The 14,810-nt window shown below is 39.7% G+C and overlaps 5 protein-coding genes across 8 annotated transcripts; 4 read left to right on the top strand and 1 right to left on the bottom strand.

Moving 5' to 3' along the window:
* Positions 1 to 139: 139 nt before the first annotated feature.
* Positions 140 to 8,816, top strand: HPS4 (Hermansky-Pudlak syndrome 4 protein). 2 transcript variants are annotated; one of them, XM_017164479.3, is made up of 7 exons: positions 140 to 274; positions 5,101 to 5,335; positions 5,398 to 5,640; positions 5,701 to 5,795; positions 5,855 to 7,406; positions 7,472 to 7,707; positions 7,761 to 8,816. In XM_017164479.3, the coding sequence occupies exons 1-7, from the start codon at positions 264 to 266 to the stop codon at positions 7,927 to 7,929; spliced, it is 2,541 nt and encodes an 846-aa protein (XP_017019968.1). In that variant the 5' UTR covers positions 140 to 263; the 3' UTR covers positions 7,930 to 8,816. The 2 variants fall into 2 exon arrangements, with proteins under 2 accessions (XP_017019968.1, XP_017019967.1); XM_017164478.3 differs by lacking the exon at positions 140 to 274 and adding an exon at positions 4,712 to 4,935.
* LOC108072868 (uncharacterized) lies at positions 2,153 to 2,676 on the top strand. The gene is made up of 3 exons (XM_017164187.1): positions 2,153 to 2,182; positions 2,247 to 2,368; positions 2,433 to 2,676. Exons 1-3 carry the CDS (start codon positions 2,153 to 2,155, stop codon positions 2,674 to 2,676), a joined length of 396 nt encoding a protein of 131 aa, XP_017019676.1.
* LOC108073023 (uncharacterized) lies at positions 3,098 to 3,703 on the top strand. 2 transcript variants are annotated; one of them, XM_017164481.3, is made up of 3 exons: positions 3,108 to 3,153; positions 3,204 to 3,322; positions 3,385 to 3,703. In XM_017164481.3, exons 1-3 carry the CDS (start codon positions 3,130 to 3,132, stop codon positions 3,605 to 3,607), a joined length of 366 nt encoding a protein of 121 aa, XP_017019970.1. In that variant the 5' UTR covers positions 3,108 to 3,129; the 3' UTR covers positions 3,608 to 3,703. The 2 variants fall into 2 exon arrangements, 1 of the variants encoding a protein (XP_017019970.1); XR_001770643.2 differs by having other exon boundaries at positions 3,098 to 3,322; positions 3,368 to 3,482.
* LOC138927990 (uncharacterized) lies at positions 3,817 to 4,341 on the top strand. Its single transcript, XM_070283858.1, has 3 exons — positions 3,817 to 3,858; positions 3,917 to 4,047; positions 4,107 to 4,341. The coding sequence occupies exons 1-3, from the start codon at positions 3,832 to 3,834 to the stop codon at positions 4,339 to 4,341; spliced, it is 393 nt and encodes a 130-aa protein (XP_070139959.1). The 5' UTR covers positions 3,817 to 3,831.
* Positions 8,785 to 14,749, bottom strand: swi2 (Protein singed wings 2). Of its 2 annotated transcripts, none has more exons than XM_017164480.3 (5): positions 14,435 to 14,749; positions 11,696 to 11,914; positions 9,838 to 10,312; positions 9,601 to 9,780; positions 8,785 to 9,539 (listed from the first exon to the last, which is right to left on the bottom strand). In XM_017164480.3, exons 1-5 carry the CDS (start codon positions 14,488 to 14,490, stop codon positions 8,991 to 8,993), a joined length of 1,479 nt encoding a protein of 492 aa, XP_017019969.1. In that variant the 5' UTR covers positions 14,491 to 14,749; the 3' UTR covers positions 8,785 to 8,990. The 2 variants fall into 2 exon arrangements, with proteins under 2 accessions (XP_017019969.1, XP_070140121.1); XM_070284020.1 differs by having other exon boundaries at positions 14,521 to 14,749.
* Positions 14,750 to 14,810: the final 61 nt, after the last annotated feature.

Genomic DNA, 14,810 nt, shown 5'->3' with positions numbered 1-14,810 from the left:
CCAGAAATACGGGGTTTTTCCTTCGCAAAAGCTGGTCACACTTAGATTGAATATAGCTAAATCTAGCTACGATTTTTATCTGGAAAGTAGCTACAGTTCCCGATGGCAGCTAGTTTTAGATCTAGCGGATAAACAGCTAGATTGGCAACGCTGCCCGCTGGCTGCTCTCGGAAAAACTCAAAATAAAAAAGAAAATGAATGAAGTGCAGTGAAAACTAAGTGCAATAAATTCTCCACTCAGAGAGCTCACAGTGCAATACACCATGGCCACAAAGTAAGTGATAAGGCTTGAAAGCGAAAACTTCTTGGGTCTTTTGCCTGTCTGTGTGTTTGTGTGGGCGGCGCGCTGTGTATGTGAGGGTATTTTTGTGTTTGTTTTGAGCTGCAGCCTCCGCCCACTCCCCCCCCTTTGCCCACCAGCTAATTCGCATTCACATACACAATCAGCGTAGGAAGAAGGGGCAGGCGAAGAAAGTATCGATTCCGCGATAAGAGAAATTGATCAAATGTCAAGAGTTCAAACGGTAAAAGTAACCGGTTAAGGGGGGGGTAAGGTATTTAATTTTTTTTTTCGTAAATTTTTTTTTATTTTTTATTTTGAAAGTTCAACATCTTAAGAATATTATGTCCAAGTTTTACATCGATCATAGGAATATTGACAAAGTTATGCGGAGTTGAACGAAGGTCGGTTGGTGTTCAATGCATGAGAATCGCAAAGTTTAAAGCGCTCTCCTGAAAAATGCCATTTTGAAAATCGGTGTACACGATAACTCAAAATCTACTGAACCAATCGGTTTGAAATTTGGAACATAACTTCTTTGGATAATTCTACAGGTATTCACGTGGAGCTTTTTTTAATTTTTAATTTTCTTATATTTTTTATTTAACAAATTAACTTAATTTTTTTGTCAAAAATCGGGGTTTTGACTTCAAATTTTGATAAAAAATAGGGAAAAAATTTTAAAAATAAAAACTCTTCGTGAATACCTCGGGACACTTATCCTTTAACGAATGAGGTATAATTTTTTTAGATCGGATGATCCTGTGGACTGTTAGGATGTACACCGCAAAACAACTTTTTTTGGAGGCGACTCGGGAGATTCCCTATAACTTCTCTACCTCTAAATATTTTTCAATACAAAATTTATTAAAAATTATTCAAATGTTGTGTTATTATATGGTATTTAATTCATTAAGCTAACGTTAGCCATTCCGCCACAATAACTTTTTGAAAAGTGGCCTTTTTTGCACCGAATTAACCTTACCCCCCCCTTAAGGGAGAAAATGTATGGTTTCTATTAGGTTTATCTGGAGATTATAATGGATATAGCAAAAACCATTATCAATCAAAATTTCTTCTATAAATACTTAATATGCTTTTAATTAGTAATAATCAAGTAATTAAATAATAATCAACACTAATGATAGTCAAATGTTCTATCTATAAAAACAATAAATTGCTTAAGTGGTAAGTGTAATATTTAAAATTTACAAAAGAAATTAAAAATTTGTATTAATATTAATTATTGTATTAATTTAGTACCCACGATGTGTATGTTTTATATTTATACTCCTCAGAAATTGGCCTAAATCCCTAGTACTTAATTAATATTAAGAATTAACAGTTCCCTTAAATTAACTATAATTAATTCCTAGTTCTAAGGTCAAAAACCTTTGAATTTCGTATTTTAAAGATTCCCCAAGTTAACTCTTCTCACGTAGAAACTGTTAAATAATAACTTGGGAACTCCCCGCAGGTGTTTAATTTAATAGCAAACCCATCATGGCAAGCTTATTTTTTTGGCATGATGCATTGAACAGTAAGCAGTGAGCATCATTACATTATAAATTAATTTGAACCAAGTTAATTGTGACTTTGAAGGTTGGTAACTGGTTTTCGCTAGATCTGTCAATTTAATTGTCTTCCCTACTCGAACCCTGATCCAATGATGCTTGGGAATTTTTGCAGTCATATGTAAAAAGCTTGCGATTTAGTAGGTGGACAGAAGTGTGATTTTTTTTTTTGGTATCTCAACATCGCTTGAGTCAAAACTTGTTTGCCTCTTAATTAAGCCAGCCTTCGTTTTGGGCTCTACGATGAGGCATTGGTCGCGGGTTTAGATAGTTTTCGTTCAACCATAGACAGGTCATCATGTTTCGTTCTCCTCCTGGTTTTTGCGCGGTGAGTGCTGGAAATTCGCAAAGAAAGTGCATAAATTATGACCACTTATATACTATATTCTTAGTTATTCGCTATTCTCCTCGTTAACTTGGCCTCGGGAGCGCTACAGAACTCGCCCACTTTGGTGCCACAAATTCGCACTAATGGCTTCCAGCTAGAGCCCCTCAATCAGGAGTACTTTCTTAGGTAGTTCGGGTTAAACTTCGGTTTGTTTAGATTTGAATTTTTAGGATTTCTATTTCCGCCACAGAATCGAGCAACCTGGTGGCACCATCCGCCAGGAGACAGTGAAACAGAATGAAGCCGGTCATTTGCAAGTTAATGGAGTGATCAATCAGCCCTACGAGGATCATGGTGCCCATCTAGTGGTCACCTATGAGGCGGGTCCCAATGGATATGTGGCCAAGTATAGCTATGGTAAGGGACCACCAACCCCGCCGCCACAATTTCCCTTGTTCCTGAGTCCCAATGCCCTGAAATCTGGCGCTGGATAAGCTTTATAAGTTTGTATAGAATTAAATTCGTGAGATTAGTAAAAATACACATTGCAATAAATTTAATAAATAATACAGTGTGAAATATAGTTTCATTAAATTCTTACAAAATTAAAGATGGGAGAAATATATTTGGAAGAGGGTTCTTAACAAGAAAATTTATGTTATGAAGGAACCAGTAAATTAACTACCAAATAGATTCATGGATTGGTTTATCAAAATATTAAATCCCTTAGCTCGCAATACATTTTTTAAATATATTTGGTCAAGGTTATAATCTGGATTTTCTATAAAAATCTCTTTAGCAAACCACATTGAGCTTGGTTTGTTTTTGTTTGGTTTATTAACGCTTCCAGTTTAAAACTTGTATTGATTGGAAATTAGCTTTAGCTCCAACTTTTTGTCTTTTGAGAATGTCAGTCGCCCAGCAGCCTTCGTAAGATCATCATCGCCATGTCTGTCAAAATATTTAGCACTGTGAGTGGTTCAGAGTCTCTTGAATATATTTACAACAATACAAGCTTTAGATCCTATTGATTCTGCTTATAAACCGGGCAATTTCGGCAGAAACAATTGGTCTTCATGTGCCGAACCTTAACGATAATGGTGTTCTGTTAGTGCCTTTTGATAATAAATATTACCTCAGGTAAATATTTTGTATAGAATAGTTGATCATTCAACAAAAAATAAGTCATTACAATTAACTAGGATCGATGTAGATGGAACGGGACGCGAGGAGACTGTTGAAGAGATTTCTCCGGGGCAGCTTCTGGTCAGAGGTAGCTTTGGGCAGCCCTTTCCGGATTCCAAGTACCTGTTAGTCACCTATGAGGCCGGAACCAATGGCTATGTGGCCAAGTATAGCTACTCCGAGCAAAAGAACCAAGTTCAACACCTTCCTCCGGCTGCCCTGAAAACTATAGCGGGTTAAAATCAGAAAAGTTATATAATACTGAATGTTAAAGTGTTGAGTGATTGAAACAATTTGCAAAACAAGAATAAACCTTGACTTGGATGGAATTTAAGAAACCAGAAAATTGGTTTATTTGTTTTTATAATAAGTTTAAGCCAGTTATAGACTCGTTTTTATCTTTTGGCTATGCGAATCTTGCCAAGATCTATTTCCAGTCTCAAGGCAACTGCCAGCAGATCAACATGTCTGCTCCTAAATTATTTAGCACGGTATGTTCTAAATATATTTATATATATTTTTAAACTTTGGCTAATATATAGATTGTAGTTCTTCTTACTAGTTATTTTATATGAAAGTTGGGCGGCCACTTCCGTGCCCAATTCGGTTCTGTGGCTAGTGCCGCCTCGTGTAACCAAGGGCGTCACTGTAGATTCCTTTGAAGATCGATATTTAGTCCGGTAAATCCATATTAAAACTTATTTGTAGCATAGAGTGAATTTCTTTTCTTAATTTAAAGGATAATTTTGCCCAGTTTGGCTTACCGTTTGGAAACTGTAAAGGAAATCTCTCCGGGTAACCTCAATGTCAAGGGTTACTACAAGGAGCCCTTCTTCGATCGCCCCAAGTCTCCTCCCCTGGTCCTTGAGATCAATTACGAGGCAGGTGTCAATGGTTATACGGCCAAGTATAGCATTGTGAGAAAGGAATTTGGTGGTGTTAACTTGGCTGTATTGAAAACTTGGGCGGGATAACTAGAAAACTTGTTTATGGAATGCTTAATAAATACTTAATAATAAAAACATTAAATAACAAACCATTTTGACTTGACAGGGATCTAAAAATTAAGAAATTATATTACTAAGCTCAACCTTAGCTTGGCTCTCAAGCTGTAATCAATACAATTGACATTGCTTTCATGCTTTTATTACGTATACCACTCGTAAGCCCGCTCAACCGCAGCGATTGAGAAAACAGCGACGCTTTCTCACCTGCTCGCAACGCTCACCTTTGGCGCGAGCGGAATTCTGATCACGTCGCTCAGCGCACTCTCCCATATCACCCAGTTTAGGTACTACTTACTATATACTTCAGTCAGGCAGCTGGGCCACATCAGACCTCAGACAGTTGGCACTGTGTGGCGGTATTGGCTTGTTGACTTATCAGAATCAGCGTTCGCTTGTAGAAATGTGATAAGCGGGAACAGCGACGATGCAGCTCTAAACTTGGTAGCTTTCGGTCTACGGAATCTCTTTTAGAACAATGTTTCGGGACTGGCGCAAGTCCAGGCACAAGCGATGGCAGCAGCTGCAGCAGAAGCAACGGGAGCCTTTGCTCCTCAGCGAAAGGTGGTCTATAACGAAGCCTTAAAATTGACTTGTAGTGGAAAATATATTAGAAAAAAGTTCCTTGAAACTAAGATATTGGAATATTGCTTTCCTTTTTTAATTGTTTATTAAATTCTTCTTGTTTAAACCTTTCTTAATTTCTCTTCTGTCTTGACCTACTTCTAGGGAGACTATGATTGTGTTTGTCTACGACACAGAGTGTCTTCAGGAAGAAGCGGATGATCCCATAGCAGCGGTGCTATATTTCCATCCCAGTTGGGTTTCGGATACCCAAAAGGTGGCTCTCTGCGGACAGTTGATGGGCACTTCGTACTTCCTCAAGGATTGCTTCTTCAAGCCGCGTATCCTGGCCTTGCAGAATGGCAAGTTTGTGCTCAAGGAGTTTGGACGTTTTACCTTGGTAATTATTAAACTCTATTTTTTTAAATATTTAAAATATAATTAAAAATTTTATACTTAAAGGCTGTTGGCACTGATCGTAACATAGGCGATGAACTCCTAGAACACCGCGCCGAGCTGCTGAGTTCCCTGCTCAAGTTTTTCCATCGCGATTTGCAAACTCTATACGATCAGTATGCTCTGCCACCTGCATTGAATAGTCGAAATCTCAGCGAGAAGCTCTACCACATCTTTGAGACATATCTGCCAATGCTGCAAAGGAATGGCAACACATTCCAAAATGTGCCCAGGTTGCGCATGCCAAAGGTGGGTGAATCCTTGAGCTTTCTGAGAGTTCATTTATAAATATAAAGTTTTCTTTAACAGACCGCCAGTCACATCTTCCTGGAGGCCATACAAACGCTGCAGAGTTGCCAGCAGACTAAGGGGATCCTAGGTGGGGCCATACTCTACCACAACAAGTGAGTTTAAGCAAACTTTAAATCTTAAGAATCGCAGAATTTATTCCTTTTCCTTTCAGAGTGGTGGCCTCTCAGCTAAGCGACATGGTGACCAAGCAACTGGTCCTCACCGATCCGCGACACATTCGCACAGCCGCCGAGCAGGTGTCCATCCAGCAGCAGTTTCACATTCCCAATGGCGTCCAGATGCTGGTGGTTTACATGGAGCAGAAGCAGTACCGTGAGCTGGCTGGAGAGGCCCAGCGTGCCCAGAATCTGCAGCTGATGAGCACAGCTCAGCTGCCGCACAGTGGAATGCCTTTCCAATATGCTAAGCGGAAAATCAAGCGGGACAAGTCGCTGATCTTCACCCACATACCCGAGGAGGAGCAGGCGCCAGAACAAGAGCAGCAGCAGTCGCAGCAACCGACTACCGTGGAGATGCCCCCAGCTAGACCCAAGGCCATGAGACCCACACACCTTCCACTGCGCCTCAAGAGCATGCACAGCAAGGACTTGCCCGAGTCCGGAATCGCATCCATCAACTTTGACGAGACAGACTCCTATCCGGAGTTCATTGGACGCACCAGCGTGTGCAACACCCCAATGACCGAGAACAAAGTTCTGCCCGTGGGCAGTGTAATGTCCATTTGCGCCAATCCCGATGATCCCGAGGGCAAGGCCGAGGATGTCCACAACTCCAATGGCAAGTCACAGTCGCGGCGCAATTCCCTGAAGCTTGATGTGGAGAAGTTCTTCCAGAACTTCATCAGCAATCCTAGCAAGCAGATGACTCGCCGCAAGTCGTCTGCGGATCTGCAGGATGCCCTGCGTGCCATTTCCAAGAAACTCAACCACATCACGGGCTTTAAGACGGATGTTAATCGAAATGGAAGTGGTAATAGTGATGACTCCTCGTCAGGCTCGCCGGATTTCATAGAGAACGACGAGAAGATCACTTCGCGAACCATCAGCGATCCCACCTATCCGGTTTTCAATACTAACGGCCAGCAGATCTCTCGCAGTCTGTTCCAGCAGTTCCTCGATCAGTACCGCCGGCTGTGGGGGGCAGCCAGCGAGCAGGCTCATCAGGATGCTGAGCTGGCAGCTTTGGTGGCGGAGTTCAAGGAGTTTAATGCTGAAATCCAGAAGTTGGACGAGCACATGAGACAACAGGCTGCAGAGGCGGAGGCAGCTTCGGCTGATAGGAATCTCAACAACTCTGCAAAGGCCAAGACTCCCTTGGATAAGCGTTCTATGACCTTGCCTTTAAAGTCAGCGGGTGAAGCTACATTTGGAGAGCGCTCCTCCAGTCGCAGTGTGGCAGGAGGTGTACCCTTGACTCCCCTAATGGCCAAGCTGTCTGTTCTGGCTCTCAGTGAAACCACACCGATTGAAATACAAACGCCGCTGACCAGCAGCAAGGTCTTTCCACGTCGCAGTTCCTTGAAATGCGAGGATGCAGTGGATGCCTTGGCTGTTATGTCCAGTGCTCCTGCTCTGCCGCCAGCTTCTGGACAAACTGATGGCCTGCAGCGCACGGAACTGTATATATGCGGACAGCAGAACATGACCCTGCTCTTGCTCATGGAGGAGGGCACCTGTCATCAGCAGAAGGTGGTGCAGAAGATGGTGAGTATAAGATTGTTTCTTCCTTCTTTTTTTTGCTATTTATAATTGATTTTCCCCCGATTTAGTTTGACATTTGCGTGGCCAAGTTTCCGCACATGGAATCTCAACTGAATCAGACTCTGAATGTGAATGTGGAGGGCGACAAGCGGGATGGCAGCAACTATAGCTTCATGTGCGTGGATGCCAAATGGGATGTGCTCCAAAGGAATGGTCCCTGGAATCCCCTAGAGCTTAATATACTGGAGAGCATGCACTCGATACATTCCAGTGGTCACCATCATCTCACAGACTTGATACTGAGGTGAGTCCCCAATCTCTCCTTAAAGTTGTAATATAAAATGATGTCCCTGCCAGATCCCATGACTCTGTTTACTATGGCCACAAGAGCGGAAGGACCGAGTTCTTCTACAAGGAGCCCACCCATCAGATCAATGGGATACCACCGCCCTCGGATCCCATTGGTAACATACAGATGCGCGCCAAGTCGCGGCTGGAACGCGATCATTCCTACATGCTGTTCTAGGACGTAGCCTAGATCGTCGTAATAATTATAAACATATTGAATACTCGCATGCTTAGCCAAAAAAAGAAGAAAACCAAAAACGTTAACGGGAAGCGCCGTAAAAAAGCCAACTTAATGCCATCCGCTGCTGTTGTTTACTTTGCGATCTCCCCCCGCGCGAGTTGTTTCCGGTTTGGAAAATGTTTCCATATCATATACATAATATACAAGGGAACTCGATTTTAAAAGCATATTTATACTCTTACTTTGACGAATTTTATATGCAAATTTACAAAGAGAAACGCGGCAGTTGTTGAACTTTTCCCAAGCCCCCACTCGCGTGGGATTCCCCTTAGCCTTGTTTTATCATTTCACTTGATCGATGTAAAGTACAAAACTGTTTTTATGCTTCGTTTACAATGTCCAGCACTGTTGTTGTTTAATTTATAAGCTTGTAATCTGTACACTTATTTTAGTTACTATATCTTACACTTTTAATTGTAAATACGATGCAAGAATTAGATTCGTTTAGGTGGAATAATTATTTGTAGCACTCGTTCCGTTCTTAGTCGCTCTATTATCATTATCTTAATTATATTTTTATGGTATTCTTAAGCGCTTTGTGCCAATTTAAATGCAAAAAACCGTCGAATGTGAAAGGAACTTGAGAGGAGACATGATTTTAAACTATGAAACTGTTTTAGCAGCACTGTAAATTCTGTGCAAAATGCTATATACATAGAAGACAAACAACTATTTTGAGAGTTTTTGCGTTGACTTAGCTTAAATATACATAATACATAAATACCTATATATACATAAATATTCATATATGATACAAAGATCGGTATTGTTTTGTAGATTTATGAAAAATAAACCGTCGCGTTGTCGTCTGTGTTTGAGAAATACTTTCTTCTGTGGTTTACTTTGGGAAAGGAAGAAATAAATCATTTTTTACTAATATTTAGATTTTTTTTACGTTAAATGTGATATTTTTCCTTAATTAAATTTCGAAATCCCAAAGGTAATGATATTTTAGATACCATTTCAAACTTTTCTCCTCCATATTCACCTCCTTAAAGCTAAGGCATTTTCATCACAATCCAAGGAACTCGTCCGTAATACTTGTAATGATAGTAATCAAAGGCCAGCTTGCCCAGGATGAGAAGTATAAGACTTGCCAGCACGGCATTAAGCCAGTCAATGGGATGTATCAGAGGACCACTATCCACGCTGACATTACACATATCCTGGCGACTGAGGGTGAGCACCTTGGCCAGCCGCTGCTCATCCTCCTGCATGTAGGTGCAGGACACATTCCAGGCATCCCTCACAATGTCCTTGTACTTGGTTAGTAGCTCCCGAAGACGACTGCCAAACTTACAGGTGCAATGCCAGGGATTCCGACTGAGCAGCAACAGATTGGCATTCTCATTGTCGTTTAAAGCATTATCCAAAGCGTAGACATGAAGCTTGCGAAGATTGTTGCCACGCAAGTTGAGCAGCCGGAAGTTTTGCAGCCAGTAGGTGTCCTCCAAGTCGTCCACATTGGATACGCGATTGTTCTCCAGCTGAATGTCCACCACATGGCGATAGTGGGGATTGTCACGTAGAGGATTGATGTCGCTGATCTTGGGGGTACAGAGGAAGTTTTATTATAAAGTTAGAAAAGGGAAATATCATTAATCTCACCATATTATCATTAATGGCCAACGTGGTTGTGTTTTCTGGCAAAAAGGCAGGCAATCGATGAAACTGCAAGTGGGAACAGTTCACCGTGTATAAAGGAATGTGTGTCTTGGGCAAGATATGATGCATCAGGCAAGTGCAGTTCCTCAGATCCTCATGAGACTGGCATTGAGTTTTCAACTCCTAAAATTATATTTTATTAAATATAAATTATAATGGTTTGTTTACTTTAAACCTCACCAATTTGTAATGCATAACAAGCAGCATCTGGCGCTCCTTGTACTTGCGATCCGTGCAGATAAGCTCATCCCTGTCCACCACTAGTCGTCCCTTCTCCGGCTGCAGTAAAATCCACTTGAAATTCCTAGTGCAGTTCCAGGGATTCCCCGCCAGATACAGCTGCTCAAAATTGCGGGGCAGCAAAAGGGGTCCATCCAGCTGAATAAGCTGGTTCCAGCGCAGGTCCAGGATTTTGAGGGGATGCACTCGCTTGAAGGTGCGCGAGGAGATGTACGAGAGATTCGTCCATGAAATGTTGATGGTCTGCAGGTCATGCATTTCCGGAAAGTCGAACTTGAACTCAGTGAAACCGCTGTATTCGATCGTAAGAGATCGGAGACGGGGCAGCTTCTGCAGCTCTTTAAGGGGATTGAAGCCATCGTGAGGCCAGCCGCAGAGGAGCATTTCGAGGGCTGGCTGATGGCGACTGAGTTTACTGGAAGAAAAAGGTAAGGATTACTAAAAATTTTAATTTTTATACCCTTGCAGGGGTATTATAATTTCAGTCAGAAGTTTGCAACGCAGTGAAGGAGACGTTTCCGACCCTATAAAGTATATATATTCTTGATCAGCGTCAACAGGGGAATCTTTCTAGATATGCCAGGAAGAAATCGATTTTTTGGCCATTTTTGCAAAATTTTATAAGGGGTTACATCATTAAAATTTTTGATTTTGATAAAAAATTGAATTTTCAACATTTTTAAATGAAGTATGCAGATTTATTAACTGTAGAAAATCTAGCACAGAACAGTTTTCTGATTTAAAATTAATGCTCTTTTAGTCGAGTTATGATATTTTTAATTTTAAAAATGTATTAAAAAAATCAAGAAGTTTTTTAATATAAAAAATCCGATTTTATAATACAAAATAATATTTTTCTAAGTCAAGGAATCATTTCCGACCCCATAAACCATATATATTCTTGATCAGCATCAACAGGGGAATCTTTCTAGACATGTCCGGAAGAAATCGATTTTTTGGCCATTTTTGCAAAATTTGATAAATCATTAAAATTTTGGATTTTGATAAAAAATTGAATTTTCAACATTTTTAAATGAAGTATGCAGATTTATTAGCTGTAGAAAATCTTGCACAGAACAGTTTTCCGATTTAAAATTAGTGATCTTTTGGCCGAGTTGTGATATTTTTAATCTTAAAAAAATTAAGAAGTTTTTTAATATAAAAAATCCGATTTTATAATACAAAATAATATTTTTGTAAGTCAAGGAATCATTTTCGACCCCATAAACCATATATATTCTTGACCAGCATCAACAGGGGAATCTTTCTAGACATGTCCGGAAGAAATCGATTTTTTGGCCATTTTTGCGAAATTTGATAAGGGGTTACATCATGAAAATTTGCAAAAATGGCCAAAAATTTTGATTTCTTAAAATTTTAAATTTGGTTTGCAGTTTTTTTAAATAAGTAAAAACTAACACAAAACTGCTTTCCGAATCGAAATTAATGCATTTTTGGCTTAGTTATGATATATTTTAATTGTTACCTGCAAGGGTATACAAACTTTGGCTGGCCAAAGTTAGCTTTCTTTCTTGTTATATATTTTTTTAAGACAATAAAGATCAAATGTTAAAAATAAACTGAAGAATCAAAAGTATTTCAAAGGAATTTGATCAAATTCTCCTAAAGGAAACGCTTTATAAATATGGGAAACTCCAATTTTCCTGAATCTACGTCTCTAAAAATATTCTATTAACTGAAAGACACTTAAGTAAAGACTCTTTTACGATTTCTTGTTTAAATTTGGGTGTTTACACGAACATCAGTAGGACAAACAACGCGAAAAAAGAGTACTCACGTCAGAGCAGCCAGGTTATTCATCCCGCCGTAGCACTTCAGGGTTCCGTTTCGGGTCAATCTGGCACAGTTTCCGCCCGCTGCCTCCGGAGCAGACGTCCAGTCATAGCAGCCATGTGTAAAGTCTGGCATCGTAGTGATCTTCGTGGTGGTGGTGGTGGCCACCATTGTAGTGGTGGTTCCTTCAGGGCCATCAGACTCCTCGGCGGCTTGGCTCAGTCTAAGTAGCAGATAATTGGTAAGTCAATAGACCAGACTAGACTAGACTATCTCATGATTATTTTTAGAGCCCTCAAATTGCTGGTGATAATTCCGTCGCAGAGCAACGCTCGTTTAGGGCCAACGCATGATAAGCAGATGCCAGGTAAGACTTAATTGCTTGGGGAAAAACACAGATACGGACGGAATACTACAAAAAATTAGATACTGACTATTTAATTAGCTCTTTTTTTTTATTTATGGTACCAAAAAGAGATCCAGGAAATTTGCTACTCACAGATAAGTCTTATAAGAACCTCCAAAAAGCATGTTCTATTTTTCGCAACTTGATTTAAAAATAGCTCCTGGTCTTTGGCTCTTGGTTGGGTTTTAGGCACTGCAAACTGCTTCTAGCCGACTTGGGGTAAACATATATATGTATATAGAGTCACTAATCTGAACGGTAGCACAACTCCGAGCCGTGTGCCTGCGCAGTATGAAAATCTCTTGTTTACTCCGTCTATATGGCGGTTCTATTAGCGCACGGAGGAGAGTACATCACATGATGCCCACTTAGCACATGTCGAGGTGCCAGATCACAGGGTGACAGACAGTCCTCCCCGAAAAAGCTAATAGAACTTAAACTAAATTATGTTACTTAATATATAGTATAAAGAGAGAGGTAGGTCAGCATCTCTTAGTATGTTGCCAAACATAATTTTCAGATATATTCGATTCCAAAAATAATCTTTGAAAATACATACATCATCTCTTAATATATCCCCGCGCATTTTCCTGAGGGGTCTAAGTGGGTCTAACAGACAATTAACAAGTTTTCGTAGCCTTTCGCTTACGTTCAAGGCGTTAAACTCAACAATCCACAATACAAAGTGAAACATTATAATAACCGCGAAAATATTTACTTAATAAATACAGGCGAAAAAAATTTGGAATTCGGTAGCAGCTTTGTTTGATTTCAAGTGGTAAAACGACAAATATTTAAATTCGTTTTATATTGAGGCTCAGACTCGGTCGCATAAAGACCAAAAATCATAGCTGACAGAATCGACACTCTTTCTGCGAGTGACTTGCGAGCAATTATCACTAATTAGCAGGGGCCAAATTTATAAAATAAACAAAATATACAGAATTTCAGACTTGTATTTCAATATATTTTTGCTTGTAAGCAAAAGTTGCGTGTGGGGATCGCTGAAAAGATTCATAAATCGATGCTGCATCGATATTCACCGCTAAGATTTATATAAAAGTCGATAAATAAAAGTTCCGATAAATGGATATTCTGTTTAATATTTCAAACTATGCCGAAGAAGAGCTTTTATATTTTTTAAAAATATTTAAAATATAAAAATATTGTTTAAAAACCTTTTTTTTCGATAATAAAGATATTTTAATGTTACAAAACTATACTTTTCGATATTCTAAACTTCGATTTATCAAACTCTACCATATTTCCGATTTGATTTCATCCCTAGTTGCGTGTTTTTGTCCAATTTTAATTGAAAAGTTTGCCTCAAAACATTTTTCAGTTGACTTTTGTGACCTTGGAGCAATTGGCCTGCTATTTTGATGAAAACAATCAAATTGCGTTGGGTAAGAACCACTTGCGACATTCTGGGGTATAAAACCCTCCAAGTACTCTACTTCCACTTGAATTTTTACAACAAAAAATGTGCAAAGAATAATTAAATTTAAGCCAATTTGGGCTTATTGTTCAACCCGTTCTCACTCGGAGCACTCGAAACCCGTTTATCAATTCCGCAATGGAAATAAATCTAAATAAATCTACTTATGAATCCCCGCCATGACAGCGGCTGTCGATTTTCATTGAGATTGCCGGATGATAACTACTGGCCAAGAACCTAAATTAGATCTGGAGGAGAGATGACAAGAGGAAATTATGGGGGAATATATAAGGAGACAAGATCTAAGAGCATTTCGTTTGTGTTATATATACGTTTGATAAACAAAACCTTTTTATAGTCGACGGCCTCCGTTGGTGTGATAAGAATTTTTAAATTGGTAGCCAAAAAAACCTGCCTGTTTTCCCTTACTCGCTGCTTGGGGTTGAGCGATAAAGGTACTATCTTGGGTGTTTTGAATTTTGAGAATGCTGAGGAAGTGTTTCAGCTACCTTTGCAGTTTATGGCACCTAATTACCACATTTTGTGCGTGTGATCCTCATCAGAGTTAGAAGAGTTAAAAGGAAAATTGAGTTTAAGAGCTTGGAAAATAACTAGAAGCCAGGTAAGCCAAGTGCCCATACTTTGGACCCATTTAGGCCATTTATAATAACCATAAAACCCAATCAGTTCAGTTTGATTTTGCTGCGGCGATAACTAACTTTACTATTCATATAAAAGGTTTAACAAAGACTGACTATATGACTATATGGCCCACATATGGCCTAACCCAGAATAGGATTTAGTATGTTTATTAATAAATCAGCTAGACACAGTCTGTTCGAGTTGTAAAGCCCACTGATAAGAGCTTGTATTGCACACACCGCTATTTTTATTTTTACCTTATTAAGATCATGATAAATAGGGAAATATATTTCACAGCACTTCTCCGCGCCATGGCAATGTCTTGTATATTTTAAATATTTACTTCCAAGACGAAAACTGTTTATCCGAGCGAAGATGTTTTTCATTCAGAATATTTCATTGTCATCGCGCGCTCACAGGTAGGCTAAATATACGGATGGAATTGTTTTGGCTTTGCCATTTGCTCTCTATGCTAAATACATAATCAGAAAAAATATAAAAAAATTTGTTTTTGCGCGCCACGCCGTTTAATCGCTCCACGCATCCGCGTATCTATCCGCGCTGTGCTACTTTTCTCGCGTTTGAAGTTCAAATGCGGCGCGAAAGCGTACGCGAATCGCTGGTGGCTGCCGC

Source organism: Drosophila kikkawai, chromosome 2R, assembly GCF_030179895.1.
Source record: "Drosophila kikkawai strain 14028-0561.14 chromosome 2R, DkikHiC1v2, whole genome shotgun sequence".
Lineage (NCBI taxonomy): Eukaryota > Metazoa > Arthropoda > Insecta > Diptera > Drosophilidae > Drosophila > Drosophila kikkawai.
The sequence above is the reverse complement of the archived record's forward strand: the minus strand, read 5'-3'. Positions and strand labels throughout refer to the sequence as shown.

Coding starts and splice junctions, on each gene's coding strand:
- LOC108072868 (XM_017164187.1), top strand. CDS start 2,153: ATGTTTCGTTCTCCTCCTGGTTTTTGCGCG. Junction 2,183..2,246: donor CTCCTCCTGGTTTTTGCGCG/GTGAGTGCTGGA, acceptor CTATATTCTTAG/TTATTCGCTATTCTCCTCGT. Junction 2,369..2,432: donor AATCAGGAGTACTTTCTTAG/GTAGTTCGGGTT, acceptor TTTCCGCCACAG/AATCGAGCAACCTGGTGGCA.
- LOC108073023 (XM_017164481.3), top strand. CDS start 3,130: ATGTCTGTCAAAATATTTAGCACT. Junction 3,154..3,203: donor CTGTCAAAATATTTAGCACT/GTGAGTGGTTCA, acceptor TACAAGCTTTAG/ATCCTATTGATTCTGCTTAT. Junction 3,323..3,384: donor GATAATAAATATTACCTCAG/GTAAATATTTTG, acceptor ACAATTAACTAG/GATCGATGTAGATGGAACGG.
- LOC138927990 (XM_070283858.1), top strand. CDS start 3,832: ATGTCTGCTCCTAAATTATTTAGCACG. Junction 3,859..3,916: donor CTCCTAAATTATTTAGCACG/GTATGTTCTAAA, acceptor TATAGATTGTAG/TTCTTCTTACTAGTTATTTT. Junction 4,048..4,106: donor GAAGATCGATATTTAGTCCG/GTAAATCCATAT, acceptor CTTAATTTAAAG/GATAATTTTGCCCAGTTTGG.
- HPS4 (XM_017164478.3), top strand. CDS start 4,850: ATGTTTCGGGACTGGCGCAAGTCCAGGCACAAGCGATGGCAGCAGCTG. Junction 4,936..5,100: donor CCTTTGCTCCTCAGCGAAAG/GTGGTCTATAAC, acceptor ACCTACTTCTAG/GGAGACTATGATTGTGTTTG. Junction 7,407..7,471: donor AGAAGGTGGTGCAGAAGATG/GTGAGTATAAGA, acceptor CCCCCGATTTAG/TTTGACATTTGCGTGGCCAA.
- swi2 (XM_017164480.3), bottom strand. CDS start 14,490: ATGGCGCGGAGAAGTGCTGTGAAATATATTTCCCTATTTATCATGATC. Junction 10,313..11,695: donor AATAACCTGGCTGCTCTGAC/GTGAGTACTCTT, acceptor TTTTTCTTCCAG/TAAACTCAGTCGCCATCAGC. Junction 9,540..9,600: donor TGGCCATTAATGATAATATG/GTGAGATTAATG, acceptor TGTACCCCCAAG/ATCAGCGACATCAATCCTCT.